We start from the raw sequence: 20,731 nt of genomic DNA, 5'->3' as shown, positions 1-20,731 counted from the left end.
AATGTCTGCATTCTGAAAGGTCTTTCAGTCAGTATTTTCTGTCTGCAGTAATGTCATGGCTCCTCTTCTCAAAGGAACTGGTTGCTCACTGGTATCAGTTTCACCTTTTATTTTCTTCCTCCAAGCTCAGCAGAAATTTTCAATCAGAAGAAAGATTGCAGCAGCTCACTAAGGACTTGTTTTTTTTAAAGATGAAGTTTGAATTGCTGTTATCTTGCTCCCCAAATTTAAATTTATCTTGACATTCTTGCCAAGTGGAAGAATGCAGAATTCTGCAGCTGGCAAAAACAGCTCTGTGCAGATCTGAGCAAACCACAAAAGACTGAACAGGATAGGGACAGATTAAGAGTGAGATGTAATTCTTCAGTTATATTGAACTACTAGTGATAAAATCAAAGCCTGCACTTGACCTTTTATGCAAAATTGGGGTGCTCTGCCATGCTTATCTTTGCTCCTTTATTCTGGGCTGATTCTAAAACACCCTGTACTTCATTTTTTATCATTATGCTTCCGTTACTTTAAGAACTCCTGCTAAGCACATAACTGTTCAAATACTTAAAAAAAAAATCTGTAAAATAAATATTTAAAAGTTCTGCCCAGTATCTACCAGCTCTTTTGTTTGCTGAGACATCTACATTTGGAGACAGTTGTCTGCCCTTGAGTTTAAAGCCCATTGCTGCTGTTTAAGAATTGCACAGGTGGGAGATGGACTGTTTCAGTTACAGAGACTCAAAGTTCCCAAACACCTACCTGTTATTTTAGAAACCTGTTAGTATATCTTTACCTTCACCACACTGGTGCTGTTCACTTACTGGCTGTTTGTAAAACACTTTTGTCTATTTAAAATATTATTTTGAAGCAGTGTGTGAGAGAAAAACCACAGCAGAGATAGACACGACATTACAGACCCCTCAGCTTCTGACACCTGCAGTGTGTTGCATGACAGGAAGCGAGCAAACTGTGTGGCTGCATGGGGAGTAGTTCCTGCTGAAAACTGAAGGACAGACATAGGGACTTCTTTGTAGCAAAGACTTTTCACTGTCACGCTGAAAATTAAGGAACCTCCTAAAATCTGAGTACAATACAAAATAACTCATGGTGTGGTGCTGCTTGTTTGTGCATCATCAGGTAAGCATGAATCGAGATCGTTTAACTTTTTATTGTTTGTGTATAAGTTGGAATTGCACAGATACTCTTTCCAAGCATGCCAGGATTTAAGATTAGGTATTGATTAAACCAAAATGTTGTTTGGCAGGAATGTTTCCTTCTATAAGGAAAGAAATTTGCTAAAGGTTGAGGTAATATACTCTGCTATTCCCAGTGGGATGGAGGACGGTTTATTTTTCTCTCTGCATTGGTCGTTGGTTGCTGCAGGATGATGGGTTTAGGTCTTTGCTTCTGCTTTTCTGTCATACCCATGTAAACATCTCTGCCTCAATCTCCTAGGCTGAAAATGTGAATTTTGGCTGATGCTAGGGTTTAAAGGGGAATATTTGTAGCAATATGCATTATTGTCTCCATTGTCAAAGTGAAAGCTGTAAAACATCCTATTTACAGTGTGTTTACACTGCAGAATGATTCTGCTCAGCAGCATGTGGATGTGGTATCACTTGGAAAACTGGGTGCTGTTACAGACACTGCCCTTTGGAAAGATGTGGATAGAAAAGTAGCAAGATAGATAATAACTGTAGAGAATACAGCCTTTGAGGGAGGTTTAAAAGATTTTGTGCATCTTGTGTATAGAAAAACAAAACTTGGTATCAGATGTGAGTATAGGTTTATCTCTGAGTGTGTGTGAACAGTTGCAAGGTGGGCACTTGTTTTCTGTATTTGCCAAGTGTAGCACAGGAATAAATGGACTTTTTTCATAGCAAGGGAGATTCAGGTTAGATATTTTGGGGATAAATGCTTCCTGATTTTTGTGTTCATTAAGAGTAGAACAAAGTATAGAATTAGAATCTTTCATTTCAAACTGCTGTATAAAAACTTTCCAACCTGTCTTACATGTTGCAGTGGTTAGCGTTTAGTGTACTTGGTTGTTCTTAATGATTTGTGTTGAGTTTTGATTTTGGGCTGTCAGTATGTGAATAAGAGTAGCCCATTAGGGACACCAGTGAACAAATGTGATCTCAAATTTTGCAGCTCCAGCCCCAGTTTACAGCATCCTTTCTTGGAAAACTAGAGAGCATCCTCTCAGGTAGAAAGCCAAGTTATTTCAAAATATTTGTGTATATGTTGACTAAAACTGTACTTTGAAGTTCTTCGAAATATGTGATCAAGGTGGGGGCCTGTAGTGCGAGGCAAATCAGGGATCTGGAAACCTTAAGGCTCTACAACACCTGACAGGAAGATGTAGCCAGGTGGGGCTCAGTCTCTTCTCCCAGGTAACAAGTGACAGGAAAAGAAGAAACATCTTCAAGTTGTACCTGGGAAGGTTTAGATTGGATATTAAGGAAAATTTCTTCACCAAAAGCATTGTCAAACACTGGAACAGGTGGTCTAGGTCAGTGGTGGAATCACCATTCCTGGAAGTGCTTAAAAGCCACGTAGTTGGGGCACTGAGGAACATGGATTTAGTGGTAGCTCGGCAGTGCTGGGTTAATGGTTGGACTTGGTGATCTTAGAGGGATTTTCCAACCTAAGGGATTCAGTGACTCTGTGTTCAAGGGCCTGTGTGCCCTGCAAGTGCACAAAACCTTTAAGAATAGACTTAGAGCATTAAAACACCCCAACTTTGATTATTCTCACTTTTACAACCAATCCTATGCTAAATTCCCTCAGCACAAACATACAAGGCCAGGAGCTGCAACTTCATCACCTCAGCTTGCCAAAGACTAAGGAATCCAGGGGTTGTTTGCATGCTGACTGATTATATTACTTGGAGACATAAAGAACTGGATCTGACAGGTCCCAGCTGAAAAGTATTTGAGAGAAGAACAGAAAATGAATCCAAATAGTGTAGGGACTCATTTAAATTGCATCTTATTTTTTATTTATATACTAAGTGAGTTTAGAATCATTAGATATTGATTGTGTTAATTAAAAGCATAATTTATGTAGGATTGTTCAAATTCTGGCTGAGAATTCTCATGCAACAGAAAACTCTTATGTTAAATAAATAAATGTAATTTATTTAGCAAATTTGGTTTGGACTTTACAGTAAAGTTTGCAAAAGTTTCAGTGTATTATCTTTTCTAGATTCCAGTTACTGGTCCTCTTCCCCGTCTTCTGAAAAGGGGAAGGAAGAAGGTTAAATAAAGACAGAGTAAATACCATTGCTGAAACAAAGCTGTGCTAATCCTTGTGCTTACAGCATCCCGTACATGCACACCCATTTCCTGTTGTTAATGTTAAACACATTGAATATTACTTTCATTTCATTGTTCACTACAGTGTTCCTTTTGCATTACATTGACCGGAAAATCTCCATCACAACAAGCAGTGCAGAAGCAGAGACTGCTGCCTGTGGCCAGGGGAGGCTGGCAAGGAGCTGCCATTTTGGCCAGCAGAGATGTGATGACTCCTGGAAGTGCTTAAAAAGTGTGAAAGCCATCAGTGGCAGAGATGACCTCACCTCCATTGCAGTTTTCACTGTGCTGTAACAGAGCAGAGTCTGTTTTTTCATTTGTTTGTTTTCTTTGGAATACCAGGAACAAGCAAGTTCTGTTCCTAACACCAGTATCCAGGGCTCCTGCCAGCTGAATGTGTGCAGGGTGAGAAGCTGGACTGTCCTCGCTGTGTCCCAGGCTCAGTGCAGGCTGTGCACTGGGGTCATCTCTGGCCATTTCTCCCTTAAAAGCAATAATGTTTAGGATTTTGTGTCACTCTTGAGAAGATGAAACCTGGAATGTCTCTGGTATTCCAAACAGCAGAGGGCAGTGGAAATGTACACGGAAACCAGTTTTGTTATAACACTAAAGAATTTTTGGTTTCAAGTTCCTTTTGCTAATATAACATAAAGAACTGTGTAGCAGGTTCTGGAATTTCAAAAAAATTTTGTGCTAGAATTCACTATTCTGAGAATATGGTCTCCAAAAGCATGTACAATGCATCATTCAGCTAAAAAAAGCATCATGCTCTGAGGAAACTTTCTTTAAGATGTTTTTGTCTCCACATCCCACCAACTCTTGTCAGTGGTACAGCCACGGAAGTGGGAGATGAACAGGGAGGCTCACTGGTATTGGCATGAACGTGAGTGACAGGCTGTGGTAAAGTGAAAAGAGGGCTGACCTCTAAAGGTGGTGGAAGAGCCACCTCTTTCTGAAAGTGCTTAAACTCTAGGGAATTAAATGTCACTTTCTTGTGAAATTGCAATTGGTTATCTCGGAATCAAGCCCCATATTCAACAGGAAGTGTAGATATTTCTTGCTGGGGATTGCAGAGAGAGCTGTTTGTGTGATTAATATGTCACATTCTCCTGCTATACAGACTATCTAGAACTGTGCATTGTATCAGCCAGGCTCGAGTTCTTTGATTTTGTTTGGCCTTTTTTTTGTCATCTCTCCCTTTATTTCATTTTAGATGCTTGAATGCCAGTGCAGCAGGAGTGTGATATGATGGAAAGTGTGTAATTCTGTGTGAGGCTTACTCTTTTTCTCAGTATCAGTATCATTCTGGCTTGAAGCCGGGTAATGCAACATCACTGCTGCCTCTTCTAGTCCACTTCTGAACTCTGCTTGGTGGGGTTAGAGCCCACCACCTGTGGCAGGAAATGTTAAATTAGTGATTATTCAACTAACCTTTACAGAAGATTATTAATCTCTTGCCCAGTGATTAAGCTGGATCCAAGGCATATTTCATTAACTGAGTAATGAAAAATGCTGAGAAAAATGCTGAAGCTTTTAGTCAGAATTTCTTCCTCTTGTATTAGGAAGACTAAACTGAAATGTTTTAACTTTTCTGTTTGCCGGCTGTGTCAACTGTTAAACTTTTGGAAACATTTTAAATTAGACAGGAGAATTGAAACATTGTCTACTTTCCTTCCAGTCCAGTTAGTAGATTTTTCTTTCATCATACCTCTCTTTTTGCATTCCTTTTAACATCTGTTTTGTACTGTTTGTGCCTCATTGCTGGACTGTTCTGAGTCCTCTATACTGTGTGGTGTAACTAACTGGGAGCTTGATAACTTTGAGATCATTTGAATGTGATTTGAAATGGGAACTTGAAACGGATCTTATAACACAGGAGCAACAGCAGATGGAATTTTTGGAGTCATTAAAGGAATAAATATGGTCTTGGCAAGTGGTGCTTTTTAGGGCTTTTTGAAGAGAGATCAACGTGTTGGTTGGATGGGTGTGGACACACTGACAAACTACAAAGAAAAAAGAATGAGAATTGTAGTGTCTGAATATTCTTTTGAACTTACCAGTTTCTGTACATGTTAGAGACTTAAGAATTAGAAGGGTGTTTAGAAGTACACATCTGTATTTCAGTATATATGTGTGGGTGTTGCTGCTAAAAAGTATTTACACATCAAGAGAATTTATAAGCTAACTGGATTTAAAAAAAAAAAAGTTATATAAAAACAGTGTGACTAGAAATTCACATGGAAATCTGGATTACTGCTGTGATTTGATATCTTTCTATAAAGAAGTGATGTTATGCTCCTGCCTTATTCCGAGCCGCCTCAACACCGGCTGTGATTCCTAAGGCATAATGCTTTGGGTGGGAAGATTCCTTGTAGAGGTGTTCTCAGCTGGCTCAGGAGATACTGATTGCTTTTTCAAATTAAAAGAAAAAAAAAAATCATGTAATAATGCTGCTTTTCATGCAGACATAATCCACCCTTTGAAGTGTGGCTTAAACCTGGCCTGTAATGTTTGACTTTTTATTGAGTACTCGATCAGTTTTCTCCCCTCCTTCCACATTAATCCCTTTTGATTTTATTTTTGCTCTATTTGATCTCTTCAAATTGATTTTCTTTTGTTAGTTTTGTTTTTTAACTCAGTCTGATACAGATATTGTCCCTGATAGAAGTGTACCATAAACTGGAGAGGAGCATAAAGCCCAGAACAGTGAATCCCTTCCTGCCTTTTTCTCAACACTAAAAACGATACAAAACTTTGTTAGCTAAATGGTTTTCCCTTTTCTGAATTATTTCAAATTACAAATGTGTGTATATATCCGCTTGTTATATGTATTTGTATATATTTTTATATGTGTGGTGTGTATGTGTATATATATGCACTTCTACCTAATTACATTTATTTAAATCATATATTATGTCTCCATTATTTACAAAGTTAAATAGAAGTGTCTTCAGATGTATATTCTGGAAAGACTGTTTTAAAAAATATTATTTTCATATGAAAACACTAAATACAGACTAATTAAATGGTTTCTAATTTTTCTTTGTTTTGGACTTCTTGTTTTGGGGGCATGGGAAAAGTATTTCATTACAATGAAGGGATTTTTGTATGAAAAAAAGGCCTTAAATTGTTTAGTGTTTGGTTTTGAAATGAGTCTGTGACTAAGAAGGTCTGAAGGGTATGGTGTGCCTATGCAAATACATTGTCTTGAAATGTTTTTTATTTTGATACCAATCTGTGTGCACACACATTTCTAAGCATTTAGAATGGACAGATGATTTAACAAAAGTCAGCAATTCTTCTGAAAAGCATTTCCTTCGCCATCACAGGATGGGTTTTGTCAAGCTATTTTTGTGCATCTTTGCATTTCATCTCCCAGGTGGTAAAGTATAAATCTGTGGTATTGATAATTAAAACACTGTGATGGAGACTATGTTAATCCAGCCTTCCTATAACAATGTCTTATTACTCTAATTCCTTTAATTAAATCATTACTTTAATATATAATTGGATATCTTATCTCCTCATCTCCTGTGAGATAATTATGGAAAGCAACTCTTTCCTGGTATGTTAAGGCCAGGAAGTGTCCTGTCTCTGTAACTGTGGATGTAGCCGCAGCCTTTTGGGCAACAAAAGGATCACAAACATTAGGATTCAAAATTGTGATACAAAAAGCTTTTTCAGCCTAGAGGTACATGTTCAGATGCAGGTAATGAACCTGTGTGGTCAGTCAGAAAACACAGGCACTTTCCTTATCAGAAGGTGTACTTGCTACTATTTTCATGCAGATGTGTACCCATTTTTTAAGGTCTCCAAATACTGTGCAAAAAAAAAAAGAGTTACTGACGTGTTCCAAGCTTTGCTGTTTTCCCAGCAAGGCAAACAGCATCATAACATTTTCCAATTTAGTTTGGTTCATGTACGTACAAATTTTAATAAAGAGATGCTCTGTGGTGAGATGGCATTTGTCCATTGCTCATAGCCCAGTGTGGAGTTACCACTGTGTCTGTGTTCACTCAGTGCTGCAGTGGGACATCCTCATGTCAAAGTGTGCTGGGGACGGTGAGGGAGCGGGGCTGGAGTGAGGCAGAGCCTGCCTTGCTGTGGGACACTGCAGTGCTTCCTCACCCAGCCGTGCCCTGGGCTTGGCTGGAGGCTGCTACACCCGACAGAGCTTCTGGGCTCCTTTGTTGAGAGGTTTGTATTGCTTCATGTGCCACGTGAGTTAAAACATAAAATGGAGAGCAACAATTAAGGGGTGATTTTGTGGGACGTGGCAGATTCAGGGGTCAGCTGCATTGTGCTGTGGCAGCTGAGACAGGACTTGGAACTCCTTTGGGAAAAAGATGTTCACAATGAGCAGGGATTAATTTAATGAGCGCCTTATGCTTCCTGCACAATATCCACTGCAGTCTTAGATTCTAATCCACTTCTTATGGGCAAAGAAATTTATCTGTGGTCTGGTAGCTCAATTATTGGATTTTTTTTTTTTTTTCATGGAGTTCTGCCTCCCCCTTATACAATGGTAATAGCCCTTGAAACTCTCAGAAATATTAAAACATGATTCTTGCCTGCAGTGGTTAATATTTAACAATTTCTATATGAAATGACTGGTGTTGCATAACCACTAACAGAGAACATAAGGAGTATAATAATTGCAAGCTTCCTGATAACATGTAGATTTTTTTGTGAGTGTGTATTACTTTTCAGTAAGTAGAAGATCAAAACTAAAGTGAGGAATGATCCTTTGATTAGCACAATGAAGTAAGAGGTAGAGCAAGAGATCTGTTTTGTGGAGGCTGTCCCAGATTTACTCACTATGTAATTGCTTTTCCTACACTTTAGCTGTCTTTTCATTGCTTTTGGTTGGTACATCACAGTTGATGTTCTGATGGAACAGTTGATTTGTTCCTTGGGAGTGTATCGATGTTTAGTTACATAACCAAAGAGGTTGCCTCTAAATAAGATGTGAGCATTTTAATTCCTGCTAACTCAATTTTGTGCTGCGCTTTACCTGAATAGCCTTGCTGTGGATGCTTGTCCTCATGGCCACTGCTTTGGCCACAACACCTCTGTGTTTTGGACCCAGTTCCCGACTTTGAATGTAGCAGTTAGAAGCCCACAAGTAGTTGTTGTGTAACTTTCCCCCTGCAGAAAACGATGTCCTGCCTCATTCAATTCACTTTCATCCTGTAGCCTTGCCTAGTACACTTGTACTTCGTGTTATGTCATTTATAGTCTCAATCCACTTTCATTAGAGTTGGGCTGTGTTGGAAGTGCCACCTTCTGTGTTGATCTGTAGCCGTGTGACTGCAGTAAGAATCTTGTAATTGGTTGTTTAACAAAGGAGCTGCTTATTTGTTGTGTGTGTGGTCATTTGTCACACTCCATTACCAGTGAAATCGAGTCTAAGATGTCAGACTTAAAGCAACACCATCCCAAGCTCTGGATGTAGTTGCATCCTGTCCATCCATGCACCAGAAGCATCAGTTAGTATAGACTCAGGTACACCAGATCCATGCACCATCTTAATTTATCCTTCTCTTGTAGAAAGCTGTATTCCAAATGCAAACACCCTTCATTTTTAGTTAACCTGTGTCCACTGTGTAGGAGGGCTGGTACTTTTCAGTTTTATAATTTCTTTTTGTGAAGTAAAGACTTGGCCTAGACTTAAGTGGAATCAATATATGATTTTTTGAGTACAGCTAAAGGATGCATGCATTTGGGTCCCCAGAATTCTAATTAGATTTGAAGAACAGTCTGCAACATGTTCACTAGAATCTTTGGAGATGTTACCCTCTGGCCAAAGTACTGACCTGACAGATTTCATCCCTGTTTTGTGTTTTTCACGACGACTTCACATTTGCTAACCCTAGAATAGTAATTCAGATTAGTTTATCCTGTGGGGAAAAAACGAACCTTACAAAAGACTGATACAGGATAAGCAAACATAGTCAGTATTATTTCAGATATTTCTGTTCATAGCTCAGTGTGGTCTGGTTCAGAAATTTCTGTGTTCTAGTCAGTCCTTAAACTTGTTGCTAAAAATCCATACTGTAACAGTAAAGGGGATTTGATTGTGCTTAGCCTAAGGGTGAAGAATTGCTTTTCATAAAACACTTCTCACTGTGTAATGTGGTGACAGAACTCATGGTCCAGTTTCTGGATAATAAAGATGTTAAAACACAGCTGTTGCTGACTTTGAAATTATTGTTAAAAAAGTATCAGAAGTTATTTTCTGAAAATAAGAAAAATTTTATTTGAATGAGTCAAAGATCTGCTGAAAACAAATGAGTAAATATAAAATATTTCAACACCTAGAGTTTAGTTTTAAAACAGTATGAAATCAAAACATCTGGATTTTATGATAAATATTCCTTATCTTTTTTCATCAAAGAAACAGTTCTCAGAAACCATATGCTTGACCTAGCGGATTCAAAGTTGTTTCACTGGCTTGATGAAATAAAACCTCCAGGCTTCGCAAGAGCTGGGAGAATGGACGGGGTGATACGGGTTTGGGGGAAGGGATAATTTTTTTTAGATTTTTTTTAAATGAAAAATACCTGCATTGTGCACAGTCTCTGCCTTTTAGCTGAGCTTTGGGAATCCCATCAGCTATGAACTCTGCATGTCATCTGTCTGGGGTTTTTTGCATTCTTAATTGCTCATCTTTGACTTCTCTAGACTGGAAAATGAATCCCAGCTATAATAATGTGTGACTGCTTCTCTGGTTGACAGTGGAAGACAACACAGCTGGATAAATAAGAATCATATCTTCTGTGGCTTCTCTTATTTCCTGAATCTTTCTGGCCTGGTAGAAAATGCAAAGCTCTGTTAAATGACATTTCATACTTATTTGAAGTGCATGAAGATTTAATCTTGTGGTGAACCTGTGAAATTACATGAGGGAGGGCTTTTTGCCATTTGCAAACCCAAAACCTGAATATAGAGCAGAATGCAATCACTGACATGGAAGGTGAAACCCTAACATAAGTTAATGTAACTCCTGCAGTACATGTCACCTTTTATCCTCACTATATTGACTGTCTAGTGATAGGACTTGATTGCTGAAGGTAGGCCTTGAAAAATCTGAAGTATAGGCTTTCAGCAAAAAACATGAATTTCTTTTCCTGACAGTCTCATTCGTTACAAAAGTTCGTATCAAGTGCCAAAGTAAAATTTCCAACATGGAATAATTACTTATGCTTTTAGTTAGAACTAAGTTTCTTAATTGAAGCAGAAAAAGGAACAGCATTTAATTCACTATGTGCTAATAAGTAGCTTTTCAACTTGTGAAAAGAGAGTTTATATTCACATACATGGTGATTATAATGATGATGAGAGATAATTAACCATATATACACATATATTTATGTGTATGACATCATTATGTGTACTTCTTTCAGGATCAAGCTAATGGTAGTTGGTACTGTTCGTCGAAACTGAGCTCTCTTTTCATTTTGCTTTATAGAAAAAACGGAAACAGAGTACTCAAGATGAAGATACAATCAGTATCTGCAGCCTGGATACAAGTGTGAGTAATTTAATTTTCTTTTTTGCCCTGCCTCTCTACCCCCTAAAACTAAAATATGGCTGTTAGGAATATTCTGAAATAAGCCTGTTCTATCTTCTCAGATGTATTGTTTTCATAGCATGAAAAACTTGTTCTGCTTGTTATGAAAAAAAAAAAGTTTGTTATATTACTGCTCGCATTTTCTATATTAAAACCTTTAAAAGAAAAAAAGATATCATAATGACAGTTTATTGTAAAGCATTGAATCTCTTATTAGTAAATAATTATCATGATAAACAGGCTTTGTGAATGCAGGATTTAAATGCAGACCTTTCATACCATTGCATGGGTGTATGAGAAATTGCATTTCAGTTGTCAGTGGTGGTTAATGCAGGCAATAAGAACCAAACTCCTTCTGTTGATTAGGGTGGATGTTGAACCAAACTATTAATGAGGGTAATTACGCAGCAAACTGCAATGTGTGTTGTTTTTCCTGTAAACTTGTGACATAAAGGTGCACTTGATGTTATCATTTCAAATCCATGGAACTAAAATAGAGGTGGGAAAATTTGCCATTCCTTCTGTTCAGTGTTTTCATCAATATTTGCAGTGTTCTATTTACAGTCAACTGCTGAACCAGCTTTTCTTTTCTGTAGACCTCTCACATAGTGTAGACAGACAAAGTAATGGAAAAAATAGAGAATAAACACTACTTAACAGTTTTCTTTTTTAGCAGGTGTCAAACCTAGTGCTGTGGTTTCTTTAATGATCAGATGTTAATTTTGGTTTGAAGTATACCTGTTCTTTGAGGAATTAATTACATTTAAGGGCTCACCTGCCTGGATGGCTGCAGACAAATGCAAGCTCTTGCAGGCACTTCAAGTGAGCTGGGTAGAATCCAGCACTATTTGGGAAATCATAAACACACAGTAGCCTGACCTTGTCTGTGAGCTAATACTTTAATGTTAGTTAATCCCATCAGACCTTCCATTGGGCCCAACTTCAAAGGAATTGTTATTCCTTTAAAGGAATTGTTGTTCTTCAGGGAAAATTGGAAATTGTTGACTATTTATTATTATTTTTGGACAAACTGATAGTTTTTTAGATGCTTAACTCTGATCTGGGATGGAAAATGCTGGGTTTAACTATTTTATGTTGCTGCAAAGAGTGTGTATTTTATTTTTCTATGATTAAGACAATTAGGTAAAATTCTCTTGTGTAGAATCTGTTATAGTGCTGTAGAAATACTTGGATGAATATAGCTTCTCTTTTGGCTAATAGCTAAAGATTTAAATACTTCTTGAAGGGAACAGTTTCTGCAAATAGAAGAACTCCTTGAGGAGGGTGATCTAATGTGATCTTAGCTCTGAGTTTGCCCCACGGAAATACAGACAGAAAGCACTGAGCAAAATGAGGTTTGTGGTTTACTGATGAGCAATAGATACGGCAGTAATAATAACAATGTCCTTCATTTGCAGTTATTCAATACCACTTAAAATTTATAAAATATTATTTCCTTGGTACTGCTTTTCTGTGTAACCATTATTATTGGCAAGACAAACATGAGTCGGAGAAGAGATAAAGTAATTTACTAGATGTTGTTGCTGATCTATAAGACCATGACTAATAAAACTATTGAGTTCGGATTTTCATTAAAAGATTTGTAAATTCCTACTTTAGAGGGATCTTGTCAATAAAATGTGTGAAGGGCTGTTAAGAAAACTATTCCCACTGTCATCAATGCAGAACTCCACAGTTTCAATTTAAATGCATGCTGGAGTCTGTATTACAAAATAGGGGTAAGAAGTGAATGGGTGAAGAAGTTTGAATCTTTCCTTACAGTGCTTCAGAATCACTCAGGTCAACAGGGTGGGGAATATCCCATGAGGATATGAAGGGTATGCATTGTATCTTGAAGAAGGATCAGATTATTTAAATGTACAATTTAAAAACCAACACTAGTTGATTTTCTTTTTTTCTTGAGGTAACTTCAAGCCCTTTTTTCTGTTACCAGAAAGTGCTGATTAGTTTATGCTGTACAGACTGTATTGTCTCTTGTGTCTCTGAAACTTACTTTGCCCTGAACTCTTCTACATTGCAATACTACAGTTTTCTGTTCAGCACGTGATACATACTGTGCCCTCACCACTGGCAGGAGTTGCTATTAAGGCCAGTTTGCCTCTGGCTGTGGCAGAAGACTTAAAGTGTCATAGTGACTGACTTGGAGAGGGAAGGTGCCTTTGGTAAAGAAAATGAGCCTGGCATGTGGCTTCAGAACAACACCCTCAGGTTTTTTAGCTTCAGGTGATGGTTCAAGTGTGCCCATCAAATCTCGGTGCTGTTGACATTAAAATAAGTTGGGCAGGAAGAGTTCACATTTTCTCACAACTTGTGTTCCTGCCCATTAGATTATCATCCCCCCAGTAAAGGAGGACTATCACCTTTGTAAGCCTCCTGGACATGGCAAATAAACCTTTGTTTTTCCTTTCACATCATATTTTGCTTATGATTAATAGTAAAGACAGTGCTGAGGATGTATCTAGACTGAATACTAAGTGTCTCATGTGATTAGAAAATATTGGAGGGTCTTCTAGTTGCACTGTGGAATGCTGTAGCACAAAAGGGGCGGGTGGAACCCAGCAGTCCGTGGCTGAATACTTACCTGTAGAGGCATTTTGTTCTCTGCATGTGTTTAAATGCTGTTTACATTGAGGAGAAATGTTTGTTTTTGTGTCTTGGTTTTGATTTTAGAGAGCCATAGCTGACATTATAGGTAATTCAAGATTTTTGTTACAAGGCAGAGTTGGCTGTCTTTTGTTCTCATGTTTGTGATGGCAAATTTCAAAAAGAAGGAAAGTGTCAAAAATAATCAGTTCATACCTCACAGAAACCAGCTGTGGTGGTGTTATGCAAGGTCATTTTTCCTTTCTGTGTTGTTCTCCACTCCTCACATACAAAGTAACTTATTCCCAAAAATGGAGAGGGGGCTGAAGAGAGGAGTGAGGAGAAGTATCTAGAATAATCAAAAGTTTGCAACAGTTTCTGTTTAAAAAACAGTCAAATATACTGAAACTTACATAAACTGGAATCAAATATCCTGGGAACAAAATGGCGTGTGATTAGTTCATGAGAAGTGGTCCATGTAAGGTCATTCTTTTTCTTGGATTAAGGGCACAAAATAAAGCTCTTTGCAGGTTCCTACCAAAGCAAAAGGGATGCCATTTCACCTACCACCCAGTGGCACAATTCTGGCACAGGGTATTGTGGATACCAGAGGTTTTGCAGGAGTTCAAAAAACAGGGTAAATTAATGGAAGAAAAATCCGTCAAGAGCTATTAGACTGAGTGAAGCCATCCATCTGAGGAAGCCCTTGAAGTTGCATATTTCTGAGTCTGGGAGAGCAAGCTACGTGTCTGTCACTAGGTGTTTACTCTGCTTTCACACACTTGCCTGGACAGCTTTTTTTTAACTATTGCTAGAGAAATGGTGCTGGCCTGAGATCCGTCCTTAGCCTGTCATGGCCATTCTGAGGAGACTTTAGTTAGCCCAACGCAATACCTTCTTTACTTCCGAGCAATGACAGTTTTGAAATTATTTAATGAGGGCTGTACACTTAATTGGAGTCTTTGGATTATAGCATGATGTAAACAATTAAATGTTCAGGTTCCTTTGTCTAGCAATTCTCTTATGCTCTTGAAAAGATGTGCCGAATTGTTTGTATGTATATCTTCAATGAATGCATTTTTTTTCCAGGGCTAAGAATATGAAAATTTGAATGTGTGTTTCCCTATTATGAATTTAGATTTTAACTGAGATAATGGTAGACCATTACATTTTTACAGATAATAAATCTCTCAGGCTGTGTAATAAAATTGGTTATTTTTTATTAAATATTGTAAATATTTAATAAATAAGTATGTTAGGCTCTCCTCTGCAGCACACTGTCTGGTTTGCATGACCAGGTGAAGGACTCCTGCTCTGGTCAGTTCTCCAGCTCCCTGAGCTGCTGATGTAAAAAGCTCGTGGTGCACTCACTCAGCGCTGGCTTCACAAGCATCACCTCAAGGATGTACCTCCTTTTTGTGCTTGGCAGTGGAAAGATCTTTACTGTCTAACTTTTCCAGTTTGTGTAAATGTATCTGTTGGCCACCTTTGTCCAGGAGAGGGTGGGGGATGGCAAAGAAAGAGGATGTTAACTATTTAATGACTGGATTGCTTCATACCTGGGAAAGCAACATCCATGTGGGTCTCCTGCCAATTACGTCATCATGTGTCTACAATACTTTTACAGAAATAGATTTAAAAGTTTTTTCTATGACTGACCATTGCCAGACATACCTGTCTTTTCCAAGGGAATCAATCATACTGACAGAATTTCCTTTCACAGGAAACACTGCTTGAAGCTTTGCTGACTCAGGACAGGGGCTAAGCACGTTGAATGATCTTTGTATTTGTTTAGTGACCTGGACTGGTGTTGATGCTTCAGGAGTTGATAAACTGGCTTATTAAACTGACTGGTTGGACTTGGCTCATTTTATTGCCAGCTTAAAGAAGTGGATTTGCAAATCCCCTCAGTGTCAAATAGTTTGTGATAACTTGTGACAGATGTGGCCAGCAGACTGTGAGGACTGAGTGCATGAACATACAAGGCCACTGTGGTCGGAAGTTGGTATTTAAAGGGAAATGTGCGTATTATCTGACATGGCTTTGTTCATGTTGGCCTCCACTGGGAGGCTTAACTCAGTCAGGGGACTTCAGGCTATCTGGTTAACTCAGCCACTGGTGTTTCATGCTTGTGCTCTTAAAATGGTGACAGCTTCTCGATCTGCATATGCATATTGATTTACAGACATTTTGTAATTAACATGACTTACATAAACTTCAGATTTTATTGGTATCCCTTTAAAGGCTGGGGAATTGGGAGAGAGAAACTGAGCTTGAAAGATCACAGAGGGCAAAGTACTTTTTTGTATTTAAAACACCTCCATGAGCTCTGCTCTGTGTTCCTCCTGTTGCAGACAGTCTCTCCTTAGTTAAATTCTGAGCAGCTTCTGGATTATTTCTGTCTGTGCTTTTGCTCTTTGTTGCTGCTGTGACTTTTGTTCTTTCCTCATAACCCAGCTTTGAAACGTGGTTCTTCATTCAGTGCAACCTTCTCATGAGCCTGGTGCAGCGCTGGAGGGTTGTGCTCCTTACTCAGGCGCAGGCAGCCGGCTCTTTAGCTGTATTCCAGAGCTATTAAATATAGTTAATACATCACACTGAGCAAAGTGGTGGTGAATGCTGTTATCTGGAGATTATTGCACAGAGCACTCAGCAAGGTACTTAACAGCAATGCATTGTTAATGGCTGTTGTAAAAGGGGTAACTTCAAATTTTGTAATGGTGATGATACGATGTGCCTCATATGTCTGAACTCTGTAAAATCATTAGTAACTCAGGAGGTATCCAGAACAAAAACCTGGTAAAACCTAATACAAAACTTGGACTTTTCAGAATAAAATTATACTTAAGCAAAATCCCATCCAGAAGAAGAATCAGGGCAATGGTGTGCAGTTCTCCTCTGCAATTGGTTGTATGCAAATTTGTTGTAAGCTAGTGGAAGTTGCTGCTGTTCTTATGTTGAGGAGAAGGAACATACATAGATATGTCAAACAGTTTCATAAAGAAGGTGAAATTTCAGAAGAGCTGTTTAATTTTCTTTCATAGAACAGTTATCATTACTGAAAGTTAAGTTCTGCCAAATAGTCACTTACTATTGAGTGAACTTGAGATGTCTTACTGCTCATCTGTCTACTTGCAAGTTAATAAAATACGTCCCTGTATAAAATACAAACAAAAAGGTACCCAGACTTAAGCTACATTTGCATACACTGGATGAGAGTTCATTAATTTTGATTACTTTTAGTGCAAAGTGATCATTTATTATGTATTTAATAGTCAATATAGCTGAAACATTATTTGACATAATTAAACTTAATTATAAACTCAATTATATTTCATTGCTAAGGTATGGCGAGCTAGCTTTATAAGCTTAGAGAGGATTACTTCTACATCAGCTTATCAGAGTCAAGATAATTAAAATATATATTGTATTTGGGTCCTTTATTTCTATAAACTGTGGTCTGTTGCATGTTCATAGTATAAAAGGTCTTCAGCTTGCCCAGTAATATGTATACAGTATGTCTGAATTATTCATGACCTTTGAATGTTGCTGTGTAGCAGGGTGGTCAGTGCTCATCTGGATTCAGACTTCATTATACAGAGACTGTTCTTAATCCATTATTAATCCCTCATGTGATTGTCATAGACTAGACCCTGTCTGCTGTTGGCATTACTTGGAGTCATGTTCTGTATCTTAAGGCTCTGTTTTGTTACTCTCTTGCTATTTTCATTAGATAAGGCCTACAAGTGCTCTATTGGAAAATGTGTAAATTGCTGGTTGTGCTGCATTCCCCCCCCCACACTTCTAGTATGATCTCAGAGTTCCTGTGTAGTTATACAATTACTCTTTATTTATGTGAACAACTTCTTAGAATTTGGCTAATTGTTCCAGTAAATCTCATGGATTATTTCGGTGAAGACAACAAATGTGTGATGAACTTTGACATCTTCAGTGCGAAGCTGCCTGTACAAATATGCCAAACCTTTGGAAACACAGACCAAGCTGTCTTGAAATGTACTTGCGCAGCTGGGAACTGAGTAAGAAAGTGTTCTCTTGTATGTATTCACCCAGAAATTAAAGATGGTCCATAGATACCTTAAATGAAGTATGATCGTTGAAACTAACTTGTTTCTATGGTTTAGCTCAAACTAGAACAGTATCCTACTGTGACTTGCTCCCATCTATTTGTCTGCCCCTATTTAAATCCATGTGCAAGGCACAATTCGATACAACATCATACATTTGTTGTATATGCCTTTTCCTTTGCTTTGAGATTCTTTCTTTATGCAATTCTTGACATTCTGCAGTCTCTGAGGGGGAAGTAAAGCCACAAAATGGTTCTGTTGGGGAACTTTTGCTGGGGAATTTGTTGGTTCCTAGAAAATGACATTTCTTCAAATTTTTTTTTCCTGATGAGGCATGCTCAGTGTTACTATTCTGAAACTGAAATCTGTATAACTGTGGAGCAAGAAAGATGTGATAAAACCCCAAATCTGATGATTTTCAGACACTGCAAAGCTATCCCTTATACTTTTGCCATGGGGTTTAGTTGTTGATCAAATCTTAGATTGTAATAAAGTCTTGGGAACTGTGAAAGACTTCTGATGCAGATCTGGAAACAGGTTATACCAATTCTTAGACTAGGTGTGTTTTGGTGAAATGCCAATTTTTTTTCCCTTGGCTGTACTGACAAAAGAGAAGAAAATGAGCTAAGTTTTTGCCTCCAAATCAAAAATGTTTCAAAAACATCCACTCAGTCTGTGGACTTTGCTCCCAACAGCAGCAAATTACCTCAGTGAGAAATAGATGAGAAAAAAGGGGACTTTATCTTCAGAAATATGAAGATTTTGTTATTCTTATGGTATTTGCATGTAGCACTCTTTATCTTTCTGATTCAGTCAAAAGTAGTGTACGTAAGTCTGTGTTCTATTTCAAAGAATTGTTTTGGATAGTAATAGCAGTGTAATTTATGATATTCTGCCATAACAGAAAATGGCATTTGAAGTTTGAATTCAGTTTAAATTACTTTTGAGTTACAGAAACAGGCTTGACATTTGCTTTTTTTTCCACATGGCAAAACGGGAGCATTTGTGAACTGAAATTAGCCAGATGTTATTGGCAGCTATGAAGTTGGATATCCATTAAGCAGTGCATGTAGTGGTTGGTTTGATGAAGATTTGTAGGGGAGGTTTTCATAATGAAATTGAATCAAGTAATGAGTTACTGTAATTTGGTTTATTTAGTGGTCAAAATAAGAACCGATATTAGTTCTATAGTGATAAATATTGTATAATGCCATACATTTTCTAAAATTAAGTTTTATACATCATTATTGGTAACTGTGTTTTATATTGAATTTATAATATGGACTGTGCAGACATAATTTATAAGAAAAATGAAGGCACCACGTAAACAATGTGCTGTGTGTGGCCTGGAGCCAAAGAGTTGAACGGTTTTTCAAGTTATGTTAAACTTTTGACTGAAGCAGTCTACCTATATTTATTCTACTGAGGAGGGAAAGGATGGCCCATTCATCCTCAAATAATATCCACTGGGAGTGTTTGACATAGTCCAGTGCTTACTGCAGTCTTGAGTGGAAGCCAAGTCAGGGTTTCATTGAATTAGCATGGCTGTATAGTTAAAGTCCATAAATTTCTGCAATGCCAGCTACATTTTGGCTGTACTTCTAGAAGTGACCAACCCTCACAGGAAATGAAGTTTGGACATAAATACACCAGGATGCCTCTGTACATCATAGCATTAGGACAGGCCTTATGAGGGCATTGTCCCATCCATCTCTCAGTGGCTGAATTAAATGATAATGAAATTACTCACTACAGATAGTTTTGCACGATCTTTTTAAGAAGCCTCTACTACTTATGCAGGCAATCCAGCCTAGACTTTCTCTGTCTGCTGTTAACAAGGTTTCCTAGTCACAAACCAGTTTAAGGCACTGTCTTATACCACATGTGAGCATTCAGATCAGTGTAAGACACTAAAATCCCCTGAACAGGTATGGGCAGGGGATCCTATACTGTATTTTTACTGAAGCCAGGACCTACAGACAACCAGTTCTTTCAGATGATGCCTGTTCTGTAAGCAGGTCAGAGGAGGTATTTTTGTTTCACCTAATGGGAAGTTAAAGTAATTTTATCTATATATTGAGCTGATTTTCATTAAATAATAGATAATGTCTGCCTCTATCTTTTGAAGAAACCTCTTATACTAGGCTTTGTATTTTTTTAAAACAGGCTGCATCTTAGCAGGAAAATCATTATCAAATAACTTCTTCAGCAAGAGCTTAGCAACAAGAAAAACAAAGACAAGCTTACTGTTAAAAATTTTCTGGTAGGTATTTCTAATTTTAGCTGGTGAAAGTAGTTTTTTTAAAAAAAAGAGATAAGAAGTTTCACTCAGATATTTGTGGTTACATGGTCTATTTGGCTTGGTTTTATTCCATCATCAGCATTAAGTTTTCTGTGTACCCTTCAGTGGATCATTGGACTTCTCTCTTGCTCAGATCCTTATCTGAAAAATGCAAGTAATTACATGTGTTTGTTTTCCTAACCTGCTTTGAGACCAAAATGCAGAAATTCCTGGAGGAGTGTTCGGCACTGCCAGTGCTCTGACTGCAATGGGAAGGAGTGCATCCCAATGCAGGCTGTCAGCCAAGGCCACTCCAGTGCAGATCAGTGTAGGGAGACACAAGCAGGTCAATCTTATAACAGAGAAGAGTAACATGATTTGTCATAAGTTTCATACTTTTCTCTGGAGTAATCTTAGAATGTTGTGGTAATGCCACAATAATCCTTGGAAATTATCTCTGCATAGCAGCGATTTCTCAATTCATTTGGTAGCCTTTAGGTCCTCTTATCTCTTAGGGAAAAATTTTTATTATTATTTCTATCATTCTGTTATCACTGTAAATCTGTAATCAGGACAGCTGAGGGGGTATCTGCTTACAGCTGCTGCCTCTTTTATGCACCTGCACCCTGTTCCCTTTCCATGGTGTGGAAGGCAGCCAGGAGGGGAACCCCCCCAGCAAACAGAAGCTTAACAAGTGTTTCTAAATGCTCTAAGGGTATTTTACAAAAAACCATAATATGTTATGTTTTACAAGTGTACGAATATGTTTGTCAATAGAATATTAGTGTGTCACCTCTACTGCTGATGAACAAAGCTGCAGAAAAAAGAGAATTAAAACTTGCAGAGTAATACTCTCGGGGTTAAAGATATACCCACTAAC

General features: G+C 38.0%; 1 protein-coding gene across 1 annotated transcript in view; it reads left to right on the top strand.

The window, feature by feature from the left end:
• ARHGEF3 (Rho guanine nucleotide exchange factor 3) overlaps positions 1-20,731 on the top strand; it is a 111,998-nt gene that overhangs the window by 47,144 nt on the left and 44,123 nt on the right. The window contains 1 exon segment of the mRNA XM_042020932.1: positions 10,780-10,842. Coding sequence (XP_041876866.1) covers positions 10,780-10,842 — 63 coding nt within the window.

The sequence above is a fragment of the Corvus kubaryi genome, unplaced genomic scaffold (genome assembly GCF_017639235.1).
Source record: "Corvus kubaryi isolate FWS band 111438036 unplaced genomic scaffold, C.kubaryi_AGA036_p1.0 124, whole genome shotgun sequence".
Classification (NCBI taxonomy): domain Eukaryota; kingdom Metazoa; phylum Chordata; class Aves; order Passeriformes; family Corvidae; genus Corvus; species Corvus kubaryi.
Note: the sequence above shows the minus strand (reverse complement) of the source record. Positions and strands in the feature narration are given on the sequence as shown.